The 27,853-nt window shown below is 33.5% G+C and overlaps 2 protein-coding genes across 2 annotated transcripts; both read right to left on the reverse strand.

The window, feature by feature from the left end:
* Nucleotides 1-11,007: 11,007 nt before the first annotated feature.
* On the reverse strand, nt 11,008-19,156 carry LOC127801761 (putative disease resistance RPP13-like protein 1). The gene is made up of 4 exons (XM_052337151.1): nt 15,449-19,156; nt 14,367-14,711; nt 14,161-14,279; nt 11,008-11,348 (listed from the first exon to the last, which is right to left on the reverse strand). Exon 1 carries the CDS (start codon nt 18,870-18,872, stop codon nt 15,531-15,533), a length of 3,342 nt encoding a protein of 1,113 aa, XP_052193111.1. The 5' UTR covers nt 18,873-19,156; the 3' UTR covers nt 11,008-11,348; nt 14,161-14,279; nt 14,367-14,711; nt 15,449-15,530.
* A 7,744-nt stretch (nt 19,157-26,900) lies between these two features.
* LOC127801528 (secreted RxLR effector protein 161-like) lies at nt 26,901-27,491 on the reverse strand. The gene has a single exon (XM_052336749.1). It carries the CDS (start codon nt 27,489-27,491, stop codon nt 26,901-26,903), a length of 591 nt encoding a protein of 196 aa, XP_052192709.1.
* Between the last annotated feature and the right edge of the window lie 362 nt (nt 27,492-27,853).

Genomic DNA, 27,853 nt, shown 5'->3' on the forward strand with positions numbered 1-27,853 from the left:
TATATTTATTTTCTGGCACATAAATTAGAATTACTGTTTTTAATAGACTTCTTCTTTCACAGACGATTGGAGAGCTGGACAAGCACAGACACAATTGCATCTGAGAAGGAAATAAACATCTTACAGTAATTTATCCGAAGGATAATGCTACACGGCCAATGGTAGTTGGAATAGTAGTTTATCTTAGAAGTAATTTATCCGAAGGATGCATTAGTAATTGGAATAGTTACGGTTCTCCACTATTTTTTTATAAATATGTTTTGTATACAAGGAATATATAAACCTCATGAACAATAATAAGAGAAGTTCTGTCCCAAAAATTTCTCCATTTTTCTTATTTTTACTGTCAAAATTAATAATACAACGAATTGATGTTAGTAGAAGTACAATATTTTTAATCTTATATAATCAGTGTGCAGAAAAGAGATTGAATATATTATTTAATTATATGAATTCAGAAGACATTTTCTACTAATGGTGTTGTACGAAATTAATACACGAGTTTTATAGGAATACTAACGTATATCCGGCACGATATAAATAATATTAAGATTAAAATATAATTATAATTTATACGTATTATGTTATAATAATTTTACTTATATTAAATGCTCTATAAAATTCAAACATATAAGATTTATAATGTTCACTAATATTGTAAATCAAAATATAAGAGCAAGTAAAAAAAATTATAAATATTGAACAAAAAAAAAATTAAAGTGATTGTATACTTATTAACGTTTTATAATAAAGAGAAAAAAATACTAAATCTATATAATAAAGCATATCAATAAATGCTTTACAATCTAAATAAATTAAATTAAAAATTAAATATCAAACAATACATACCAATCATCTCTGGTCGTCATAACCGCAACCATCAACGGGGGGACCCTGATTCAGGATTAGAGAACCTTAGATTCTCGACCGTGAGTGGTCGGAAACCCTTGTGTTCTTAAACCTTGGGTTCTTTGACCATGTATGGTCAAAAATTAAAGTTATTTAATATTTATTAATGTTTTATAATAAAAAAAACTAAATCTATATAATAAAGCATATCTGTAATGTTTTACAATCTGAATAAATTAATTTAAAAATTAAATATCAAACAATACATACTAGCCTTCTCCGGTCGCCATAGCCGTCACCATCAACAAGGGGACCCCGATTCAAGATTGGAGAACCTTCGATTCTTGATCACTCATAGTCGGGAACCCTTGTGTTTCCAAACCTTGGGTTCTCTGACCATGTGTGATCAGAAACTCTTTAATTTTTATATTATTTTAATTTTAAAAAATTTAAAAATAAATTAATAAATTAAAATTAAAATTTAAAAAATAATTTATTTTTGAATATTTGCATCTTTAAGTAACTCAATAGGATAGATTAATCAATTTTACATTTCTTTAAATATTAAAGATTCAATACATAAAAATAAAAATATTATATTCTTTTTGTGGTTTTCAAGTTATTTTTAGTTTTTGATTTTTTAAAATAAAAAAAAAAAAACACATTCTCTTTACTGTTTTTAAAAATGTATTTTTAAAAATAAAAAAATTATAAAAAAAACTCAAAACAACATTTTGTTGTTTTGAGTGTTTTCATCCAAAACAAATTCTAAACTCAAAATATATTTATTTATTCATATTTTATTATTGTGATGGAAAAATATTAAAAAATTCATTAACTTTAAATATATATATATAATAATATATTAACATTAAATATTTTTAATTTATAGAATAATTAAATTTATTGAATAAAATATTATTAAAAAAATATTTTTAAAATTTAAAAGAGAACGCGTTTTTTAATTTTTTGTTTTGAAAAATAATTTTTCAAAATGAAAAAAAGAACACGTTTTTAATTTTCTAAAAACATACTACCAAAACAGAAAACTGAAAATAAATTCAATATTTAAAACTAAAAATTGAAAAATAAAGAGAACATAGCCTTAAATTTTGAATTAAGCTTCCTACTTTGAGTAAAATTTTACACTAAAAATAACATTTGATTATCAATGATTTAAATAAGATATTTTTATTTTTTTAGATCATCCATGTCAAATTCTAAATATCAAATTCTTATAGATTAAAACTTATATTGTTGGTTTTTTTTATTTAAAACTTACATGATATTTCAAAACTTACACTGTTGACATTTAGAATACTTAAAAATTAAGTATTAAATGTTTTTAAAATTAGAATATTTAGAATGATACTCTTTAAGAAAAATTAAAAAAAAAAATAGTCTATGATACTTTTTATCTTATTAACAGGCATACGTAAATAAACACAAATTATAGGTGTAATGCTTTTAATTTTAAATATTGATTAAGGTAATTTTATCTAAATTTTTTACTTTCTATTAATGTTTCTAATTTTAAATATTTTATTTAAAAATATTTTTCTAAAATATTTTATTTAAAAATATTTTCACAAAAATGAAAAAAAAAAAAACAACGGGAAGGGGCCGATCCGCAAAATTCACTCATCAACAATTTTCAAATAATACCAACTAAAGATTTAAATAATTTAAAAATAATTATTTTTACATCAATCAATTTAGAGGAGAAACCTAACAAACGCTCACTCTCACGTCGCCTCTTTAAGTGCCTCATTTGTGCCAAAACCCACCCATCAACAATGTCACTTCCCCCCATTTTCTCCTTATTTTTGTTTTCATATTTTAGATTTTTTTTTCTTTTTTTCTTTATTTATTTTATTTTTTTACTTCCCACCTTTTTCCTCATGCTTCTCCTTCAGCTGAAACCTTTTTTTTTCTTCTATATTTTATATTTTTAAATATTTTTCCTTCCCATCTTTTCTTCCTACTGCTTCTCTTTTCTTTTTTCTGTATGTGTATATATATGTATGCACGTATGTGTGTATATGTATCTATGAGTAGGGTCTGTGAGAGAGAGAGACATTGGGCTTGTTTGTTGTAACTTAAAAGCTGTAACCTTTAGCTTTTAGCTTCAAAAGAGTGGGTATATTATATTTGTTTTAACTTGTAGAATTCTAACTTATAACTTATACTAGCTTTTAGAAGGATTAGAAACTAGCTTTTTCAAAGCTTGGGCACCCTACCTTCTACAACTTTTGATTAAATAGTTACATTTTTGTGACAATTTTGCCCTTATTTTTAACAAAGAATTACTCTTATGTCCACGCAATCAAGGGTCTCTCTTCTCCACTGTCATCTTCATTTTCAAATCTCTTATTCTCTCACACCATCTCTCTTTATCTCTATACACTAATTAATTTTTTTATAACACTTGAAACTTATAGATATACAGTAATTAATTTTTAAATTATCATTCTATAACCATTAAGGGTATTATGGATAATTATACAAAAATAAGTTATTTTACAGTTTATTGTATCAAACACTACCACTATTTAACTATAACTTTGAGAAGTTATAATAAATAAATTCACAATTTATTCTAAATTTTAGAAGCTATAATCTAATAAGTTAAAAAATATAATTTTTTTAATTAAAGTTTATTGTATCAAACACTACAACTATTTAACTATAACTTTGAGAAGTTATAATAAATAAATTCACAATTTATTCTAAATTTTAGAAGCTATAATCTAATAAGTTAAAAAATATAATTTTTTTAATTAAACTGCAATAAATGGGGCTATTGAGTGAGTGGATGGGTGGATTTGAGAGAGAGAGAAAGGGGGAGGGGGAAAGAGATGATGGGATGGTTTTGGGTGGGTTTGTGTGCGAGAGAGAAGGGGGGAGAGATGATGGGATGGTTTTTTTTTTTTGGGGGGGGGGGGGGGTATGTTGGTATTTGAACTCAGTTGATTAATATTTAAATTTTATTTTTGTTATAGAATTAAATTTTATCTTAAATATTTTTAAAAATCATTCTATTTTATTATATAAATTTTAAAAAAATAATAATATGCACAAATTTTGACAGTTCAAAGTATTCTATACTTTTAGAGTCACTTGATAAAATAAATAAAATATAAAATAATTTTTGAATCAATATATGAAATAGTCAAAATAAAACTGACAAACATTCTAAAATTTTTATTAAATTGTTTGTTAAATTTTTTAAAATTCATTAATAATTATTTTTTTCCCTATATGTTTGTTAATGCATATGATAAGCATCAAAATAAGAGTTTTTTTATCAAAATATTTCTATTATCAAATTTATTCAAAATTGTTTGTTAACATAAAAAATAAATTTATAATTAAAATAATATTTTATCATTAATATGAATTGTCAAAAAAATAAAAAAATAATATTTTATTTTCTAAATTTATGTTAAAAAATAATTAAAAAATAAAAATAATTATTGTTGGAATTACAATAATTCTACCTAGATAATTAGCCAAAACATATTTTCATAACAGATAATAAAATATAAATTAAATTAAATAATTTAAAAATTGTTGAAAAAATTGTATTAGTTAATAAAATATATATAGAGATTAAGAAATTTAAATTTTAAAAATTGGTGAAAAGAATAATGTCATTTAAATTTTAAAAATTATCAAAATATATGATAATTTAAAAATATATTAAATAATATTAATTATAAGACTTAAATGAATAAATTTTTTAATAAATTTAAAATATATTAAATAACATTAATCTATATAATAAATCACAACAATTTTTGAAAATATCTTTCATATATTTTCTTCTTATGGCTGAGATGAATTCTCATTATGCATGAATGGTTGAGATCAATTTCAATTTTAAGTTTTCGCCCACTCTCATTGCCCTCTGTCTTACCCCTCTCTCTCTCTCTCTCTCTCTCTCTCTCTCTGACAGACCCTACCCACCCACTCAAACCTCTCTCTTTCTCTCTAGCCGACCCTCTCTCTCTATTTACAGACCACCCACTCCCTCACTCACGCCTTTATTTATCTATCTATCTATCTATCTATCTCTCTCTCTCTCTCTACAAAGAGCAAGCAGTGAAGGTTGAATGGTGCCCTGCCATAGGCTGGCCGGTGGAGCCAATTGCAGCAGCCACCAACGATGGAATGGCCAGAGGTGGCAGACGATGAGCTGGTCTCGCTACTAGATGCGGCGGCCTGAAGCCGTGATGGCCGAACGATGGCGATTGGATGTTGCGACGCTTAGCGGCCAGAAATGGCGATCGGATGTGAGCATTGGCACCGCGATGGTGGCTAGAGGGCTGCAGACGGCGACAGGAAAGGCCACGGTGATGGATGGCGAGGGCCCAGGCTGGTGGCCAGAGGTAGCTGGTGCGGGTGGTTTGGTCGTGCGTAAAGGAGAAGCTAGAGGAAGAAGAAGATGAGAAGGAGAAAAGAAAATAAATAAAGAAAAGAAAAATAAATAAATAAAAATCCGTATGTTATTTCTTCAAAATCCATCTCGAATTCTTAGTTTTTCACTATTTGTTGGTTTGTATCAGTGTGATAGCACAACCACTGCTGGGTTATCTAAGAAGGCTAGGGCTCAGTAATCTTCAACCCAACCACCTTATCTTTCTTTCTCCACACTGTGTGTGTATGCATATCCATCGCTGCTGAAGCTTCATCGTGATTGTGTGTGTATGTATGTATCTTTCATTCTCTATCTCTCCTCACTGTGTGTCAGTGTCAATCCTGAATTGTTTAGGGCTCAAGGTAAAAGTAAAATTTAGGCCCCTATATATATTTAAATTTAGTGATGAACTCATTTTTATTTTTTAACTAAAATTTAACCTATCCAAATTAACTAAAAATTTAATATTCAAGTCAAATAAATTATCTCAATTCAAACTTTAATATATTAAAATTTAGAAATACTTTGAGTCTTCAGAGAATTTAAACTTTAATATATTAAATTTTAATATATTATTCAGGGGTCCAAAGTACTAAGTGAACTTGAGTGTTGGGCAAACTTTGAAGTCCACCTTCAAGTCCGCTAGCTTTCAGCGGACTTGAAGTTCGCCCAGTATTATTGGGTGTTCAGGGTCTTATTTTTAAAAAATATATATATTAAACTAATTAATAATTATAGTAATATAATATAATATTTATGAAAATCGTTTTGAGCTCCCCTTGAATATTGGGCCCAGGGCAATCGCATTGACCGCCCTGGCTTAAGGCCAAGCTTGCTGTGTGTATATGTATCTATTATATGTATATAGTCACTGTGTGTATATAGTCGTTGTGTGTATCTATTGCATTGTGTGTATATAGTTTCAATACATTTAGTTCCTTTAGTTGATTGAAGGTCAATAATTCACTTAATAAAATTACTTAATTGTTGTTGTTGTACATTGATAGCCATAATTCGTGTATAAGTAAATATTATAGTTCCTTAATCAAGTGTATAAGTCAATGTGTGTATATTATAGTTCCTTAATTGTTGTTCTACATTGATAGCTATAATTTTTAATTAATTTGAAAGCATAGATAAGTTATTGGGTGGTGGGAAAAGAGCATGATTCTCTCTGAATAATTTTGACTTTTGCATGTCCTTTTGTGCAGAGAAAAGAGGGAGAAAATGGGTATTTGTGAAAAGAAGGGTGCAAGTGAGAAAGCACCACTGCCCACAATCCACGATCCTCAACCCAGAGTCCACTCTCTGCACTTTACTAAAAGGTCACATGCCTTCATACCCACTCTAGCTTAGTGCCGACTCACATGCTTAACCCAACAACTATTATTTGTTAATATAATATATATATATAGTGATTTGTTAATGAAAAACGTATGATATAATGATTTTTTATTATTTTTTAATAAAAAAAAAGTCATATTATATTTGTTAATAATATTAATATAAATATATTTTACAGTTAGAAGTAGCTAAAACTATGCTCACAATTTACAATTGATTAGCTAAAACTATGCTCACGGTTTGAAGTAGCTAAAACTATGCTCACAATTTGATCGAAATACATTATTTAATTGACATTCTTTAATCAAATTGAACTAATTAATTAGATCAAATTCATACATTAACGATTCTTTTTTTTTTAAATTTTAAAATAAATTACATAAATATTAATGTATTTCGGTCTATTAACAAATTTTTAGATAATGTATTTTGATCTATTATTTTGCATTCAACAAATTGTAAACAAATTTTTTGAAGAACAGATTTTTTGGATGTCTATTTAAAAATATTTCTCAATTGGACATGATTTTCTAACTTTTATTTTTTGTAAATAATTTTTTTGGGATATCTTTGTGACCGTGAAGTGCATTTGAGTTGTGTGGATATAAAGAAATGATGATTTATAAACTATGATTTAGAGATGTGCTAATTTTTTTTATATTTAATTTATAATTTTAATGTTATATTTTACTTTTCACCTTTATTTTATGTAATATAGTTTTAGTTTTAATTAAGATTTTTTTTATAAATTTATTTTTAATAAAAATTAAATTTGCATACTATTGCTCTTAATTGTAAACAACTAAAAACAGTCTCTTCATAAAATAAAAAAAGAATTATTTTAATGTAGAACAATTTCTCTATTTATTAATTTCAATTTTATTTTTTATATTTTTTTCTTCTCCTTTTGATTGTAACTCGTCAAGTATTTTCTCCTTCCCTCCTTGTTAATGGTAGCTGCCGACGGCAGATTATAGAGTACTTAGTGATGTGCTTTATTATATAAATTTAATATTTTTTTATTATAAAACACTAATAAGTATATAATAAATTTAATTTCTATTTTTTATTCCATGTTCATAATTTTTTTTTGACAATATTGCATTTTAATTTTAATATTATTTACCCGTGTCTTTAGTCACGGGTATCTGCTAGTTATCTTGGATTGAAGCTTATCTGCAAAATATCAAATAAATTTATCTAAAGAAAAAATTAGATAAATTTGTCTTAAAAAAGGGAGATCAAATGTCATATGAGGACTTTTTCGAAAATAGTCAGATAAGTTTAACGATCACGTTAAAAATGTTAAACATCCAAAATATTTTTTATATTTAATATTTTTTCTTTCTTATCTTAATTAACAAATAAAAACCAAGATTGACTTGAACAAGGTCTAGGTCTTTTTATATTAACAATTTAACGTTATCCATGCCCACTTGAGACGTGGCCAAGGCATTCTTTACCCATATTGTTAGTTTAGTTCATACCTGAAAATTAATTATTTCATCGCCACTTCCACTGTTCGAATTAAGCAACAACTTAATTATTTCCTCCTCCTCCCCCTCCCTAACAGACCAAGCTTCAACCACCAAAGAAGTTGATGGGAATCTACTAGAAGCAGCCACCAGCGATGTTCTTCTCAAACCAAGACCACCAGCAGCATCGCAGTTGCCCCTTAAACCGAGAGCATCCTTTTCTTTCAAAAAGTCCTCTAATCTATCAATCATCTCCTTCATGTTGGATGATGTCCCTGCATCAAACAAAATTGTAGAAGTGGAGAAGGGATTTGGATTTGTTATTACCTACATGTTTGTGCCCACTTTTGTAGCCGTCATGTCCCTCTTTGCACCAAATAGCTTCATAGGTCGTATTGTCCTCCAAGTCTTCCGCATGGTAGGCAGTATCTTTAAGACCACAGCTTCGCGCTTGACATACCTAGTCTCCGCATCATCGAGCCAATGCTGTACTTGAGTTTTTGAGACCCTGAGGTGAAATGTAAAAATGGGCCTCTAAAATGTAATCGTTGAAAGTTGAAGTAAATCTAAAAGATTGAATCTAATGAGCCAATCAGCAATCAAGAGGCAGTGAGCCACCAGCGACAGCGAGCAACGGAGCAAGAGGCAGCGAGCCACCGACCACACCCCACAAGGGTGAGCGACCGAGCAGAGTAGCGAAAGGTGATGCTTGCTGGGCGGGCGACGGAAGGTGAGCAACTAAGCAGCGAGCCACTGGCCACGAGGGCGAGGCGAGCCGGTAAGGACAAGCGACCGCCGACCGAGAAATGAGAGGCAAGAGATTGAGGTCGAGAGCGAGAGGGTAAGAGCGAAAGGGTGAGGGCAAGGTCAAGGGCGAAAGGCGACGGATCAACAAGAGGAGAGAGAGACAGCGAGTGATCGGAGACAAAGCAGCAGCGAGAGACGAGAGTGAGGCGCGACAGAGTGAGAGAGGTAGGACTAGGGCAGCAAGCGAAAGAGAGAGGGAGAAACTTTGTAGACGAGAAGGGGGTGGGCGACTGGGCAATGGGCTCTTACAAATGAAAATATTTTCAATTTATGAGGAACTAATTAGTGAAATTTTCATGAAATTTTCATAGGCCCCGAGACAACTGTCTCATGGGCCTCATGGAAGGTCTCGCCCTGCATCGAGCACAACATAAAGTATGAGCAATTTTCGACCCAACTCCTTGAGCAGTTTGTCGACATTCCTTGGGGCACGAAGGAGGTTCAAGAGCTCAAGAGAAGCCAAACGATCAAACAGCACCTGGAGAGTTGCTGAGAATGTTTGCGGAAAAGCAGAAGAAACAAAGGAAATAGACAATGAAGAAACCGATCAACTCGATCGCAGATATAAAGAAAGAATTAGAAGACAAAGAATTTTGCAAATCATATCTCTAAGCCCCCACACAGTTCGCTAGTGGTTCACGTGCCCGTAGGCACGGAAAGAAAATTTGTGGCTCAGTTAAGAAGTCTTTTGATAATATAAACAAATATTAAAAATTATTTAATTTTTACTTTATTTGTTTTTTAAGATGTAAAAACGTTAATTAAATTTTTGTATCAAAATTTAAAAATAAATATTTTTTAATTAACAATATAAACAAGAAAAAAAAATCTGAAAACATAAAAATTAAATAAGTAAAAATTGTAAAAAGTTTATGGACAGACTCTATATTTTAAAAATTTACTAATTTATCTTTATTTCTTTTTAATGTCCAAATCAATACAGATTTTTCAAACAAAAATTTTGATTATTTATCAAATTATTTTTGTAAAAAATAATTTTACTTTTTATTCTTTTTTTTAGTTACATTATTAGTTTGCATGTCATTATTTATTGTTTAAAATTAAAAAATGATCTATAAACTAAGAAAATTGGAATGCTCTCCGTTGAAATAAAATAACAAAATAATAGAGAATAAATTTAACAAAAAATATTATAAAATAAAATTAATAATTAAATTTAAAAAATAATTAATAATTTCTTCTTATTATTATTATTATAAAATATTATAAAAATTAATTATTATAATTAATATAAAAAATAATTAATTATTAATTTTAAGCCCCACGTAGTTGGGGCCCTAGGCAGTCAGGCCTGCCCGTAGGTCTCTCCTGATGATAAATAAGGTACAAAACAAAACAATCTATTAATTTTCTTTTTGTTGCTCGGCTGACAAAACTTTTGAATTGTACATCACAGATTTATACAGGAGCAGACCGAAATTTATTTTTGAGATGTAAAATTACAAAAAAAAAAAATCTATTTTTGTGTTTTTATACTATGAAAACTAATAATACAATAAATCGATGTTATTAGAAATATAATATTTTTTAATCTTACATAATCAGAGAAAAGATATTAACTGTATTATTTAATGATATGAACTCAAAAGACATTTCCTATTAATGGTGCTGCAAGAAATTAATGCGAGTTTTATAGGAATATTTAAAAAGAATTATATGCACAAAATTTTGACAGTTCAAAGTAAGTTTATATGGACAAACTTTTTGCTACAACTTGGTACCAAAAGGATTAAAATAATGAGCATGTTTAAGATGTAATAAATACATCTTATTCTAAAACAAAATGTATTTATTAAATCTCATTTTTAGTTCCTACTATTGATAATGAACAATTTTAAGGCACTCGTTTTTATAGCTTAGGACACTTCTATTTAATACACCTTAGAGCACTACCTAAAGATTAGTATAAAAAAAACTTTTAATAAAAAAATTATTCAAGTAAAATTTTTATATCAATAATTTATTACTAAGTACTCAAGTTTGATACAAGCAACCTTTACAATGTTAGAATGAAAATTGTAAAATACATTTGTATATAAAAATATTATTTATTGCATTGCCTCGGAACATCTTTCTCCAAATATTCAAGATAAGAAGAAAATAAATTCATTATGTAAGACCCACTTTCGAATACTCGAAAAAAAGTTATTACAGAGATGATATAAAACAAAATTGAACTTAACTCATTTCATTTTTAACAACAAAAATTTAAATAAGATTTAAATACATTTTCAAAATCTCATGACTCTAGGCTCGATGGCCATACAAAATAATAAAAGGCTCAAATTCCCATAAATATAACAAATCCTCATCACTATAAACCTCACTAATTCACTAATTATGATATTTGAAGTTAAGACGCGTCTCCGTACACCACTATCCCTTGACTGCAGTCTTATTGGACTCGCCCCCGATAACAATCTTTCATTGACCTAGAATGGAAAAAAAGATCAAATAAGCCACAAGGCTCAACAAGTTTGAGAAACAATAAACAATATATAGGATCCAAGAACTCGATGACACCAAGAATAGTAATCAAGGACTCCACAATTATATACCAGATTTATAATTCATAAATTTATCAATTCAACTTAATATATCATGTCACCATGTATCATTATGCAAATATGCATAAAATTCCAATATCATTATCAATTTTCATAGGCTCGCAAGCCATCAATCAATACATGTAAGAGTGCATCATTTCATTATCAAAATCGATTTTCTCGGCTCAAAAGCCATAAATCGATGCCTGCAAAAGTGCATAAGTTTCATAAAACTTCACAATAAATATGGAGTCAACCTGCAGAGCTATGGCCATCTCGTTCTGCGCCAAGTGCTCTAGGGTACCATTTCTCTCTCCGCGCAAAATAATAGATGCACAAAATATATATATATGTAACATGTACATGTATGCATTTGCCAACCATATTTATTTAAATTCTTATTTCTCAACATTCATACTTTTAACACCATTTACCCATACCAGATATTTTACCATCATCAAATAATTCAACATATCTTACTTTATAACATTTACCGCAATCAATATGTAAATTATAACACATAAATAATTTTGGGACATGTTATTTAAGGTTAAATCTTGATTCACCATTTGAGGAGTAATATAGATTTAATATGCTATTTTTCCCATCATAATAATCTTCAGTGATTCATTTAATAATTATGTTAAATTGACATTGATATGTATTTTGAAAAATTAAATAGGGTATTCGAATTTTAGCATATATATTCAAATATGGGGAAGTGTATTCGGATGGGTTATGGTCTATTTGGATATGTTGGAGAAGCATTGAGTGATATTCGGATGGCTGGAGGCATATTCGGATGTCTCCGGGAGTAATTGAGAGTGTTATCTGGATATGGGGTGAGACATCCGGATGTTCAAAATCAAGTTTGTGAGTGATATCCGGATACTACACTAGCGCATTCAGATGGATATTCGGATATGGGCTAAGTCATTCGGATGCACCATGTTTCAAAAATTTAGCTTCGATAAGGTTTCGTATTTTGGGCATAACTTTATCGTTCGAACTCCGATTGAGATGATTCAAAGTTCTATGGAAAGTCAAGAAAAATATATACAACTTTTATGTTTTGAGATTTCAAATATTCTGGTTTAATGGAGGTCTAAAGTTGGCTTGAAGTTTGATGCTATTACGTTACATTCGAATGTGAATATACAGTTCGACAGCATTTGGTATTCCGGTCATATCTCTTTCGTACGAACTCCGATTGAGATGATTCAAGATGCCATGGAAATCCAAGAGGAAGATATATAACTTTTGTGTTTTAAGTTTTCAAATATTAGGGTTTTATAAAGGTTGAAAATGGGCTTGAAGTTGCTGTCATGGTGATCTATCCGAATATGGCTATCTTTGGAGGGTAGCATTCGGATGGATTGATATATATCCGGATAAGACACACACTCATCCAGATGTTATTCACATGGCTCCCCAAGACTCATTTGGATAAGCTATTTTCTATTCACATGACTGAGAAACGATTCAGCAACTCGTTTATGAATATGATAATTTATACATACATATATATATAACACAAGCAATACCTATGGGCTACACCATTCCGAAAAAAGATTTGGGAAGACAATCCCAATGGAAAATAATAACAATTTGGGGTGATCCGAAGCTAGATTAGAAGGGAATATACTAGGTGTATATATGTGTGTGTGTGTACAGTAAATTTACAAAGAAGGAAGAAGAAGATTAGTTCAACTGAACATCCAAGTGCATAACTCTTATGATCAAAGAACTTCCGAATGGAAGAACGAAATGAAAGTAAAAGAGTGGTGCGAGAAAGAGAACTTGTCTGGTGAGACTTCTTCGTTGAAGCTCCAGTCGTCAATAGCAAAAATAGGTGGAGAAGAAGATGAAAGCAAAAGAAGAACATGGAGAAGAATGAGGTTATGAAGTGGCTATAGAAGTAGGAACGAAAGTGATGGCCAATGGAATAGGAAACATAATCAAGTACCAAATCATCCAAATGGTACAAAATCAGTCTGCAGAGAGAACAGAGAATCAAAAGGGAGAGGGAGAGAGAGCTACAGGCACCTACTACTTCAAGCAAACAGCCTACTGCTTTTCATTTTTTTTTATCCACATAATAATAAAATTTAAATCTTATTACCTTTGGGCCTAAGCCCAAACTAGAATTTACATAGCCCACCTAATAGACCCATGAATTCATTAACTAATTTAATTGAGGTCCATTTCATTATTTTCAATTTATTAAAAAATTATACCCATATACGTATTTTCACGATTACATGAACAACAAAATAAAATTATACAAATCTAAAATTATTTCTATACCATCAAAGAGATTTATCAAGTATTAAAATACTTATACCCATATTTAAAATGCCATTAAATTGCCATCAAGTAATAAAACACCTAGATCCATTTATAATATAATTAAAATTCTAAACACATGTCAATGGTCCAATTCATTTGGACTTTTTCCACATTTTTAAATTTCATTTGGATGGGCCACCAAATTCTTATTTCCACTTACACTTTATTCCATAAATAAAAAATATTTTCAATCCTCAATTAATTAAAGTAAAAATTTTGAGCCCATAATAAAATACTTGAAAATGCATAGACCCTCTAACGAATCGTCACACATTAGACCTCAACTTTTCAGAAAGAAAGTTCGCACATAAACAAGCAGGGCATCTTGAAAAATCCTTAGCATTCTCACCCTTTGGTTAACACCTAAGAGCTTATCCATGGGCATAGGAAGGCCCTCTTCAGGCAAGGACTTCGAGTTCATAGCAGTTGATTACCAGTGTTTCAAGACAACCTAGGCGTTGAAGGCCCCTGTTATATCAAAAGAGGGCAATTGTCTAGGAGATGGCAACATGAAACAATACTAACAATAAGAAAGCTTTAAAGAAACCATATTACCAAACGAGGGATCTTGCAACCAATTAGCTAGGAAGCTCGTGCCCCATACTTGGATATTGCAAGATTCTTCAAGTTGGTATGAGGCTGCAGATTCTCGAGCACTTTCTTCCATTTCCCGAGTCTTTTGTTTTTCCGGTCCATTCATACTTCAACACTATGAAAAAAATGTTTACTTGCATGATAAAGATGCAAAGGCAATTAAGGCTTCCTCCCAGCTCGGGTCATGACAAAAGAAACCTAGCTTATTTAGCTAATTCAAATTACTGTTATGTAAAATAATGTTTGAACTCGCCTGATGATGTTATTCCTTGTGCAATTGCCTTCACGTAGATGCTAAAAACACTTCTGTTAGAATAGAAAAGAAAATAATTAAAAAGTCATTAGTTAAAATGTATATAGATGACCGAGTAGTTTTTGTTAAACATGACTCTGCTATTTGAAGAACAACTAAATTAATAAATAGAATTGATGTATATGGTTAAGACGCTAATTCAACTAATTCAGCCTTCAACAGAGACTTTACAACAGACTCTAGAATGGATTTCAGCTATAAACATTTGTCTATTCGATTTTAGTACCAATAGTGTCACAATCACCTTAACCTCAAAATTTTCATCAATGGCCCAAACTTTATGCAATTCAAGAAAATAAAAGCTCTCCTTTTTTCTGCCAAAGACGACCCATTTGCAATGGGGAGAAGTGCCATCGGAAACAGATGTCCAGCTTAGAATGAACAAGCCAACAGACTAAGCCACACATGAAAAAAAAATGCACAAAGCTAAATCCACATTGAGTTTAGATTTTACTAGAATACCAACTCCATTTCTACTTTTGCTACAGTATACATGAAAAAAGCAGTAGTACAAGCACAAAGCTTTCTCTGCCAACACTGGCTGCCAGATTATATTTGGTTAGCAATTTATTCGATCAGGAAAATAGATATTAGGTTCATTTTCCTAAAACAAGTAAACATCATCAAAACAGTACTTGAAAGTTGTTACAGCAAGCACGTAAACATTATCACTCTCCCAAGCTTTTAGTAACGAATCAACTCACGCATAAACAAAGTGTAGAAGTAGCACCTGAATTGATTGCCGCACAATGGAATGAATCCCTCTGAGATACATATATATAATGGGATTCTCAAGACCTTTTTCCAGTAAGTTATCCGTGAGATTCCAGCAATGGGCAATTAGTGATCAATCGCTCATGGATAGAGTTGGGAAGGTCCTCTCTTGGCAGGGACTGGAGTTGACGGCAGGAGATAATCTGCAGTAATTCAAGAGAGCCAAGGAGTTGAAGGCCCGTGTCGTTCAACAATTTTAGATTTGGTAGATAATGGATTATAAGCCTTGTAAGACTGGAGGGAAGCAGCCCCTCGTCTGGAAAGGATTCCAGCTGTTCTTCACCCCGAATTTCAAATAATTGAAGGGAAGAGAGTGTTTGAATACCCCACTCTCTCCTACGAGCAACAAGTTTCTTGCAATTCGCGATTCTAAGTGTCCTTAAGTTTGAGGGAAGACCCCCTTCTGGAAACGACTCAAGTTCTGGACAATCATCGATAGTCAATGTTGAAAGGGACGAAAGGAGGCTGCACATTCTTTCTGGTAGGGACTCCAGTTGTGTGCATGAACGGACTTCAAGAAACCAAATATTGGGAGCTGGTAACCCTCCTTGAGCAACAGATACCATATTTGCGCAGCCTTCAAGGGAGATAAATTTTAGATTTTGAAGCTCATGCTCGTCTGAAATGGAAAGACTTTCAAGTTTTGCCCAATTCAACATCTTTACTTCTTTAAGGTTCAAATAAAATTGTAACGGAGAGAAAGGCATAACGTTTGGGCAACCGTATATAGAAAATTTCTGCAAAAATGGAATACGAGTAGGTAGAGTCCCCGTTAGCTTGGGACAATCTGATATATGGAGCTCTTGAAGCTGAGAGAACTCTACAGTTTCAGACACAAACCATTCTTCCCATTCAAACATTCTTAAAAACTTTAGCTTCTTTAGATACTGAAACGGTTTGCCCGAAACATCCCCATAGAATTCAGGGCCCACTTCTCTTAATCCATTCATAGAATCAATAACAAGTTCTTGCAAAGAGGGCAGTTGACCAAGAGCGGGCAAGCTAAAGCAATGCTCACAACTATCAAGGGCTAAGGTAACCAAATTAGTGAACGAGGGATCTCCCAACCAGTCAGGAAATGTTGTGCCCCCGTACATCGTTATTGAGAGTCTCGTCAAATTGGTATGAGGCTGCAGATTCTCAAGCAATTCTCTTACAGATCTTGAGTCATTGGTTCCTCCACACCAATTAAAATGCAATTCTTTGAGAAGCGCTCTCTCTTTTAATTTGGTGACCAATGCATCCTTGGGACTTGTCACATTTTGCAAGTTTGAAATGCATAGTGACCCTTGAAGATGATGGAGTTCTTTAAGGCCTTCAAAACCCAGTCCACCATTTTTACCCAATACGTAATTACTTAATTGTTGGAGACCTGTTAGTCGACTAATTTGCATTGGCATCTCCCTTAAGCTAGTGGATGCTCCCCAGTGTATTTTAGTGCTAATATCTAGATGACGTAAACAAATTAGTTTTCCAATTTTTGATGGTAGTGTGGTGAGCCAAAAACATTGTGCTAGCAATAATGTCTGTAAATTGTGTAAGTTACAAATTGAGTCCGGCAACTCCTCAATTGCTGAGTAAGATAGATTCAAGTACCGTATACTAGTAAAATTTTCAATCAAATCAGGTAAATTTAGGGAAGATAATGTCCGTAAGTAAGGTAGTGGTGGCAACATATTCATCCCCTTACTGTGGATTCCGACAAATCCCAAACTTACTGGCAGAAAAGTCCTTAGACTTTTGGCCTCATTTAATGCCTTAAACCAATCAAAATCCCACGGGCCAAGGACAGATGGATCAAAAGAAACGTGGCGTACTATTTTGGGAATATCATGTAGCTTTTTGTCGTCTTCTAACTGGATAGAAAACTGTCCAGATATGGCTTGTGCTAGATCATGAACAAGGTCATGCATTGTAAAATAGGTTTGTTTCGAGTTTACTTCATGATCGGATTGTTGGAACAATGACCTTGATACAAGTTCATCGAAGCACTCCCCACCGATCTTTTCCATTGTCTTTTCACCTCTAGATTGCACAAAACCTTGAGCCATCCAAATCAGTACTAGCATTTCCTTCTGAAATTTGCAACCTTTAGGAAATACGGAACAATAAGCAAAGCATTGTTTTACTTGAGAAGGCAGATAATAATAACTTAATCTTAGGGCTGGAAGGATATTATTCTTATCTTCTGGCAAATCCCATAAATCACTCTTTAAGACGTCATTCCACTCCTCAATATCAAATTTGGAACGCAACAAACCCCCAAGTGTTTTTGCAGCCAGGGGCAACCCCTTGCACCTTTTCACCACATCCCCACGCATCATTTCAAGGTTTGGATGAGTGAAAGCAATTTTAGAGAAGAGATAGAAGCAATCTTCATCTGACAGTAGTCGCAAGTTCAGATGAACAGCAGGATTTTTTTGCATGATATATGCAACACTCTTATTACGTGTAGTTGCGATAATCTTACTTCCACGTGCCCCAGATATCAAGGGTGTCCTCAATTTTTCCCACATCTCATAATTGTCATTCCAGACATCATCCATTACAATTAGATATTTCTTGCCACGCAGCTTCTCCTTGAGGCTGACTTGAATTTGATTCAAGCTCGCGGTTTCGTGAGGAGTTCCAGTGATTCCGTCAAGAATCAATTTGGAAATCCGGGGAATGTCAAAATCATCAGATACAAAGACCCATGCCTTAATTTCGAAATGTCGATCCACTGTAGCATCATTGTACACAATTTGAGAGAGAGTAGTCTTCCCTATTCCGGGCATCCCCACTATTGGAACTACGCCTATCTTGTCACCACATGCATCGTCTGAAAGCAAGAAATTAATTATGTCCTCCTTCTCCGAATCTCTCCCAAATGCATAGGTTTCATCCACCAAAGAAGTTGTTGGCAACCTGCTCGCATGCGATTTCCCTCCATCCCGGCCTCTCAAACCAAGAGCATCCTTTTCTTTCACAAAATCCTCTAATCTATGGATCATCTCCTCTAGTTTCGATTCCATCCGTAAATCAAATGAAATTGTAGGAATTCGGTTAGGCTCTGTTACCTGGTTTGGGCAGCTTTGGTAGTCATGTTCCACTTTGCATCGCAAAGCTTGATAGGTGATCTCATCCACTAAGTCCTCCGCATCATAGACAGCATCTTTGAGCTCGTCCAACCACTTCTTCACTGCTTCTTTCTTGAAATACTTAGCCTCTGCATCATCGAGCACTGTATCGAGTACAAGCAATTTTCGGCGCAGCTCCTTAAGCTTTGGTTCCACAGTTCTCCGTCCACAAAGGAAGTTGAGGACGTCGCCAGAAGCCAAACGATCAAACAGCACCTGAAGAGTAGCAGAGAGGAAGGCGCTACCTACAAGCTCGGCCATGCCTTCTTGTCTTTGCCAATTAAAGCTTGTTGGAAAATGATAGGTCTTACATGACTTGCAACTAATAGTTGAAATGAGTTAAATTAAAAATAAAATGAACACAAAAATTTATGTGATTCATCTAATATAGACTACATCCATGATAAGTAAAAAAAAGATCTCACTAGAAAGAATAAGAAAATTATAACTATTCTCAAATTGTAAAAAGATAACAAGTATCACTCTCTCTCTAACAATAGGAGTAAACAACAAGCCAATTAGATGGGGTGAGATGAGATGCCAAAGCCTATGGGAAAAAAAGGTATTTATACATGGAGCATACCCCTTAAGTGACAAAGTTAGGCTACCTAACTTAGACAAAATTGTAGCCTAACTTAGATAAAATTAGGTCACCTAATTTTGTCAAAGTTAGGCACAAAACAACAAACCAATTAGGCATAATTCAACAAAGATAAGAAAAAAGAAAAGAAAGATGCTAATGCTCTTCAGGAGAGACTGCACGACCTTCATATACTACGTTTGAAGTGTGGCTCCAAACAGGTAAAATTAATAAATACTCATTTAATTTTAAATTATAATTATTTATTTATTAAACTTTAAATTGTAATTACTTATTATTCAGTAAACTTTACTCAACGTTAATCATTCATCACTCGTTATAATTTCGTTAGATATTACAAACGAAAAATGCTAACAGAATCTAATATGGCTAACGAAATCTATCGTAGTAAAAGTAAATTTAACATACACTCGCTAAATTTTAAAAATATAACTACTTACTTATAAAATTTTACTCAACGTTAATCATCCATCACTATTACCATCTGAACTTGAAACATACCAGGCTAGAACGAAATTCAAGAAATACTATTGCCTTGTGGTGAGCCCATACGATTTTTTTTGGAAATTGAAGAAATAGTGATATTTAATTCAAGAAATATTAACGAACTTGGAGAAATAGTGATACTCAAGAAAAATTGAAATTCACCACACGGTAGTTGTGGTAAGCCCACACGATTTTGTCTCGAAATTCACCATAGGGGAGTTGTGGTGGGCTATGAAGCATGGAAACAGCTCGGAGGCGCCGTTTCGGCGTTTCTGAACTGTTTCCCTTTTCGAAAACATGAAAACGACCCGAAACAACCTTCGGAACGTTTCTGTAAATTGTGAAACATTATGGGGGCGGTTTTACAATTTACAGAAAATGTGGGAAACGTGTTTCACACTTGAAACGTGTTTCCAGGGACCAAGATCACTCACCTGCAGCGAGAAAGACAATGGTCATCGAGAGGTGAGGCGGCGGCGGTTAGCGACGAGGCGAGATATAAAGTGTGCAACGACGGTCGAGGCAAGAGATGGTGTACGATGATGGGCGGCGATAAGGGTGAGAGGCGAGCGACGATGGCAAAAACGCTTCGACTGTGAGAGAGGCAAGATCGAACGCGATGGTGAGGGCAAGAGACTCGTCGATGGCGAGAGAGGCAAACGACAATGGCAGAGACGCTTCAACTGTGAGAGAGGTGAGACGAAGGCGAGGGTGAAGGCAAGAGACTTGTCGATAGCGAGAGAGGCAGCAACGATGGCAAAGATCGACTGTGAGAGAGGCGAGATCGACGGCGAAGACGAGCGCAACAGACGCGTCGATGGCAAGAGGGCGACAATGGCAGACGGAGGAAGCGGCGGCAGTCTGCCATTGACAGCAAGAGGCGTGGGTCTCTCTTAGGGCAAAGAAAAGCAAATCTAGGGTTTGCAAAATTATAACTTAATATTATTTATAGTATATAAATTATATATTAACTTCAAATACATCCCTATATTTTTTAAAATTATAGTTTATCCCGCATTTTCGTTTCCTAACTTTTTTGAAAAATACCATTTCCGCATTTTCGTTTTCGGGTTTTCATTTCCGCGTTTCCCGTTTTCATTTTCGTGCAACATAGGTGGGCCTACACGATTCCGGTCAGTCAGCAGTATTCAAGAAATAGCATCAATCAAAAGCCTCTCTCGATGGTCAATCAAATCTATACTTACATATGAGATTAATTATCTCTAATTAATCTGCAAATATACAAACATGCATTTATCTACAATGATCATCAAAATAAGATTTCACAAGGTATAATGGTATCTTTACCTATTATTGAATCTTATGTCATTTATTACCAAGTGCTAATCTATATTGAATCTCTCGAAAGCAATATAAATCACAAACACGTTCTAATGGCGGCCAAGCATCAAAATGGAATTAGTGCATAACAAACGATCAACCCAAAAGACAAAAATATAATAAAACTCAAATACTTTTAATTAAACCATCATTGAACTAGGTTTCATCAATCACTTTAGTCACAAATTACTTAGTCAAACATAGTTTCAACCAATGAAAGAATAATAAAAATAAAGTTCATGATGTTGGAGAGAAGAAAGAACAGAAAAATACAACCAAAATCGAAGATCTTCAAGAAAATCTCCTTCTTCTTCCTCGACTTGCCGTCTTCTCCTCCTCCAAAAAGCTCTTAAATCTCTCAAAAATCCTTCCTTATATAGTGTTTTTTAGGTCTCTAAAGTCGTGCCCCTTGAGAGAGCCCATCTCTACTTGATTTGAAAGAAAACAAGCTTAAAATGGCCTTTTCACGAAGCCTAAAGTCTTATCGCGACCTTATCACGGAATGCTTTCCGCAATAAGGTCATGAGCCACAGAATGAAAATCTTATCCGATAGCCTCCAACCAAGGTCGGACCTTCCATGAGGCCCATGAGGCAGTTGCCTCAGGGCCCATGAAAAATTACCTATTTAGGGGCCCAAACCTCCCTCTTGTAAAGACCCACTGCCCAGGCCCAATCGCCTACCCCCTCTTCTCCCATTCTACAAAACTTCGCCCTACCCTTCTCTTTCTCTCGCTTTCGCTGCTTCCCTTGCTCCATCCGTCACTCCTAGCTTTGCGTTTACCCTTTCCGTCGGTGGCTCACCCATGAGAGAGCCCATCTCTACTTGATTTGAAAGAAAACAAGCTCAAAATGGCCTTTTCGCGAAGCCTAAAGTCTTACCGTGGCCTTATCACGAAATGCTTTCCGCGATAAGGTCGTGAGCCACAGAATGAAAATCTTATCCGACAGCCTCCAACCAAGATCGGACCTTCCATGAGGCCCATGAGGCAGTTGCCTCAGGGCCCATGAAAAATTACCTATTTAGGGGCCCAAACCTCCCTCTTGTAAAGACCCACTGCCCAGGCCCAGTCGCCTACCCCCTCATCTCCCATTCTACAAAACTTCGCCCTACCCTTCTCTTTCTCTCGCTTTCGCTGCTTCCCTTGCTCCGTCTGTCACTCCTAGCTTCGCGTTTGCCCTTTCTATCGGTGGCTCGCCTCGCCTTTGTGGCCAGTGGTGGTGGCTCGCTCTTCGTTGCTCACTGCCTCTCTCTCACTCCGTGGTTTCGTCGCACTACCTTTCTCTCGCCCTTCATCGCTCGCCCTCGCCAGCTAGATCTGCATCTGCTTCAAGCCTTCAAATTTCAAATCTGCTTCAGCTTTCAAATTTTAGCGATTAGTTGCTACGATTTGGGGCCCATTTTTACATTTCGTCTCAGGCCCCAAAATCTCAGGTACGGCACTGCCTCCAACCCCCAACATTTAATATCTTACAAAAATATTTGAAGTCACAATGACGCTGTAGCAGACTAGTAGTAATATATATATACTAAGCAACTTATTTGTAAATAACGAATAAATCGCGGTACCAAAAAGAAATCTTAGCTCCACCCTAAAATATAAAAGAAAAGAAAATAACAAAGAACAACTATATTAGTATAAGTTAGAATATAAAATTTAAAAATATATTATTTAGACACTTAATTTTAATCTTTAATAAATTTCTTGCATCAATATGTTGAATATAGAGTATAGATGTAACCGGTGTCCATTGATCCAAGAGTGTGAGTCCACTTGCTCCTAGGGTATAGGTCACTTGGCAAGAATGAGTGCTATGTTAGTGTTAATTTAATGGGATGCGAATTCAAACCTTCCTCTACGCAATGAAGCAAAAATCTTACGCTTGCGATTTTCGTGTAATCAAGAGCACTAGAGATGGGGTAAGCGTAAGGGTGATCATCCCAAAAGTGTGGGCCCACTTAACCGATATTGAGTAAATTTAGGGTCCAAATGTTTAGAATCAACTCAAATTAAATCCGAAAAAATTAAATCAAATTAGTTGTTTTCAGGTTTACTTAGACCAATAAACACCCTTGCCCCTGCATTTAGTTATAATTTTAAATTTATTTTTATTGTATAATAAAAAAATGGTAAAAGGATGTTTATCTAGAAAAAAAAAGAAAGTAATGCAACAAAGGATAAAGCTAAAAAAATTTAATGCTACAAAGTAATAGTATTTAAATTCTGTTGTAGACCGACCGCTTGGGTTCTGGACTCATTGAAATTTAGGCCAAATTTTTATTGTCTTCCATCTGGCCGATTTGGGACTGGTTGAAGACCAAAAACTAGTGAAAATAAATAATATTATTTATTAATAATAAATAATAATATAATGTATTATTAAAGTGTAAATTAGGTGATTGTTGTTTAAATTTTTTTTATGAAAATTTTGTTTGAATGATATATATAAATATCATTCAAACATATTGGACCAAGACCACCAGCAGCATCGCAGTTGCCCCTTAAACCGAGAGCATCATTTACTTTCACAAAGTCCTCTAATCTATCAATTATCTCCTTCATGTTGGACTCTGTCCCTGCATCAAACAAAATTTGTAGAAGTGGAGATGGGATTGGGATTCGTTATTACCTGCATGTTTGTGCCCCCTTTGGTAGCCGATCATGTTCCATTTTGCACCGAATTATAGCTTCATAGGTGGTCTTGTCCACCAAGTCTTCCGCATCGTAGGCAGCATCTTTAAGCTCGTCCAGCCATGTCTTCATATATAGCTTCGCTCGTGACATACCTAGCTAGCCTCCGCATCATCTAGCACTGCATCAAGTACGAGCAATTTTCGACCCAACTCCTTGAGCAGTTTGTCGACATTTCTTCTGGCCCGAAGGAGGTTCAGGAGCTCAAGAGAAGAGAAGCCAAACGATCAAACAGCACCTGGAGAGTTGCTGAGAGCAATGCTCCTCCGCCACTAAATTAGAATAATTCTAATTTAGTGACAAGACTTTTACCACTAAATTAGAATTATTCTGTTCAGTGAAACTAATTTTCCTTGTTAATGTTAGTCAATATCTCAAAAATGTCCTAGCATTCAATATCATAATTTTTATACAACATTAAGGATATTTTATCCGTGTTAAAAATGAGATTTAGTTAAGAAAATTTAGTTAAAAAGGAATGTTGATCCTTATTTTAAAGAACATGTTTTGTAAAAAGATGCAATGGTAGTTGGAATAGTTATGATTCTCCACTATTTTTTATAAATATGTTTTGTATACAACTACAAGGAATATATAAACCTCATGAACAATAATAAGAGAAGTTCTATCTCAATTTTTTTTTCTATTTTTATTCTTTGTACTGTTAAAATTAATAATACAACGAATTGATGTTAGCAGAAATATAATATTTTTAATCTTATATAATCAGTGTGCAGAAAAGAGAGTGAATATATTATTTAATTAATGAATTCAGAAGACATTTTCTACTAATGGTGCTGCAAGAAATTAATACACGAGTATTATAGGAATATTTTTAAAAAAATAATATGCACAAATTTTGACAGTTCAAAGTAAATTTATATAGACAAACTTTTTGTTACAACTTAGTACTAAAAGTGCAATAAATACATCATATTTTTAAATAAAATATATTTATTAAATCTCTTCCAACTATTCATATTGGTTGGTAATGAACAACTTTAACGCACTTGTTTTTATAGTTTACGATACTTCAATTTATTACACCTTAGAGTACTCGTTAACAGTACTTAAAAATTGGTATAAAAAAACTTTTAATAAAAAAATTATGCAAGTAAATTTTTTATATCAATAATTTATTGCTAAATACTAAAGTTTGATATAAGCAACTTTTACAGTGTTGAATGAAAATTGTACAATACATTTGTAAAGTTTTTTTCTATTTATTGCATTGACTTGGAAAGAAAGTTCACGCATAAACAAGGAGGGTACCTTAAAAAATCCTTAGCATTCTCAGACTTTGGTTAACAGCTAACAGCTTATAGCAGTTGATTTCCAACGTTTCAAGACAACCTAGGAGTTGAAGGCCCCTGTTATATCAAAGGGGGCAATTGTCTAGGAGATGGCAACATGAAACAATACTAACAATAAGAAAGCTTTAAAGAAACCATATTATCAGATGAGGGATCACGCAACCAATTAGGAAGCTCATGCCCCCATACTTGGACATTGCGAGATTCTTCAAGTTGGCATGAGTTTGCAAATTCTCGAGTACTTCTCTTCCATTTCCAGAGTCATTGGTTTTCCCGTTCCATTCATACTTCAACACTGATAAAAATGTTTACTTGCATGATAAAGATGCAAAGGCAATTAAGGCTTCCTCCCAACTCAGGTCATGACAAAAAAAATCTAGCTTATTTAACCAATTTAAATTACTGTTTATGCAAAACAATGTCTGAATTGGCCTGATGATGTTATTTCTTGTGCAATTACCTCCGCGTAGATGCTAAAAGCACTTCTGTTAGAATAGAAAATAAAAGAATTAAAGGGTTATTAGCTAAAACGTATATCAATGACCAAGTAGCTATGTCAAGTAGAATTTTGTTATTTGAAGAATAATTAAACTAATCGATAGAATTGATGTCTAAGATCACTAACAGGCTAATCCAACTGATTCATCCTTCAAAAGAGACTTTCTACCAGGCTCTAGAATGGATTTCAGCTGTAAACACTTGTCTATTCGATCTTAATATCAACAGTGTCACAATCACCTTAATCTCAAAATTTTCATCAATGTGCAAAACTTATGCAATTCAAGAAAATAAAAGCTCTCTTTTTTTTTTCTACCAAAGATGATCCATTAGAAATGTGATTTGCAAGGGGGAGAAGTGGCATCGGAAACAGATGTCCAGCTTAGAATGAGCAATCCAACATAGTAAACCACATAACAGAATTTGAATATGAACGAGGACACCCATGAAAAAAAAAAGAGTAAACTCAGTTAAATCCACATTGAGTTTAGATTACTAGGATACCAACCCCATTTCTACTTTGCTAAAGTATACATGAAAAAAGCAGTAGTACAAGCACAAAGCTTTCTCTGCCAACACTGGCTGCCACATTATTTTTGGTTAGTAATTTATTCGATCAGGAAAATAGATATTAGGTTCATTTTCCTAAAGCAAGTAAACATCATCAAAATAGTACTTGAAAGTTGTTACAATTTGAAAGGAAAGAACACAGACAAGGTTCATTTTCCTAAAGCAAGTAAACATCATCAAAATAGTACTTGAAAGTTGTTACAATTTGAAAGGAAAGAACACAGACAGAGAAAGAAAGATGTGCAGCACAAACGTGAGGAATAAGATGCAAAAAACTGAATTAACTTCTGAAATCCTTGCAGAATAAATAGAGAACAAAAAATCAAATCACTAAAATCATGGCTAGAAATTATCCCATGATCACAACAAACAACTAACCACTCCCTAGAAAAGTGGAACTAACTTGACTTATTCAAAAGCAAAGTAAAACAGAAATAAAGCACCTGATATCCATATCAGCATGCACTCCTAAACACGTCAGCCAACACTCCTCCTTGTTTAGGAGCTGCAAACACCAAGTTTAGCTCTTAAATCTTCAAACCGGCTAGCTGGCAAAGGTTTTGTGAATATGTCTGCCACTTGACATTCAAACTTGCAGTAGACCAACTTCACTTCTCCAATTTGCTGTACTTCTCTTAGGAAGAAAAGCTTGATATTAAAGTCCTTTTGTCTTCCCATGAACACTAGATTCCTTGAAATGGCTATGGCAGCCTGATTATCAACAGGAATCACAGTGTTCTCCATCTGCTCTAGGTTTAAATCAACCAGAATTTTCCTTAACCATAGAGCTTAATTTACAGCTGCTGTAGCAGCAATGAATTCAGCCTCTGCAGTTGACTGAGCCACTATGTCCTGCTTCTTTGAGCACCAAGAGAATGCACCAAACCCAAGGAAGAAACAATATCCTGAAGTGCTCTTTAGATCATCTACAGAACCTCCCCAATCACTGTCTGAATAGCCTATCAACTTAAATTCCTCACATTTCTTGAACTTAATTCCAAAATTGCAGGTATTTTTGACATACCTAAACACACTTTTAGCTGCTTTGAGATGCATTTCAGTAGGACAATGCATAAACCTTGACAAAATGCTTACTGCATTCAAGATATCAGGTCTGGTAGCTGTAAGGTACATGAGGCAGCCAACCATGCTTCTAAAATGCACCTGATCTACTCCTTCTGTTCCATCATCCTTGCTTAGCTTTTCCTTAACATTCATAGGAGTATTCATGCCCTTGCATTCTTCAAGGTTGAACTTGTTTAGAATCTCCTTAGCATACTTTTTCTGGAATATGAAGATTTCATGATCTTTCCGCCTGACTTCCATTCCCAAAAAGAAAGTCATCAACCCCAGGTCTGTCATCTCAAAAAGCTCCCTCATTTCCTGTTTAAACTACTGAATCATGCTCAAATTGCTCCCAGTCACTAGTAGGTCATCAACATATAGAGACACAACAAGAATCTCAGATTCAACCTTCTTTACATATAAAGTTGACTCTGACAAGCTTTTACAGAAGTTCAAGTTCTTCAAGTGCTTATCAATCCTGCTATACCAGGCTCTAGGAGCCTGTTTTAGACCATAAAGGGCTTTCTTTAGGAGATAAACCTTGTCTTCTTCTCCCTTTTTCACATAACCCTCAGGCTGATCAACATAAATCTCTTCCTCCAAATAGCCATTTAAAAATGCAGACTTCACATCAAGTTGATACACCTGCCAACCCATCTATGCAGCAACAGCAAGAA

The sequence above is a fragment of the Diospyros lotus genome, chromosome 5 (genome assembly GCF_014633365.1).
Source record: "Diospyros lotus cultivar Yz01 chromosome 5, ASM1463336v1, whole genome shotgun sequence".
Classification (NCBI taxonomy): domain Eukaryota; kingdom Viridiplantae; phylum Streptophyta; class Magnoliopsida; order Ericales; family Ebenaceae; genus Diospyros; species Diospyros lotus.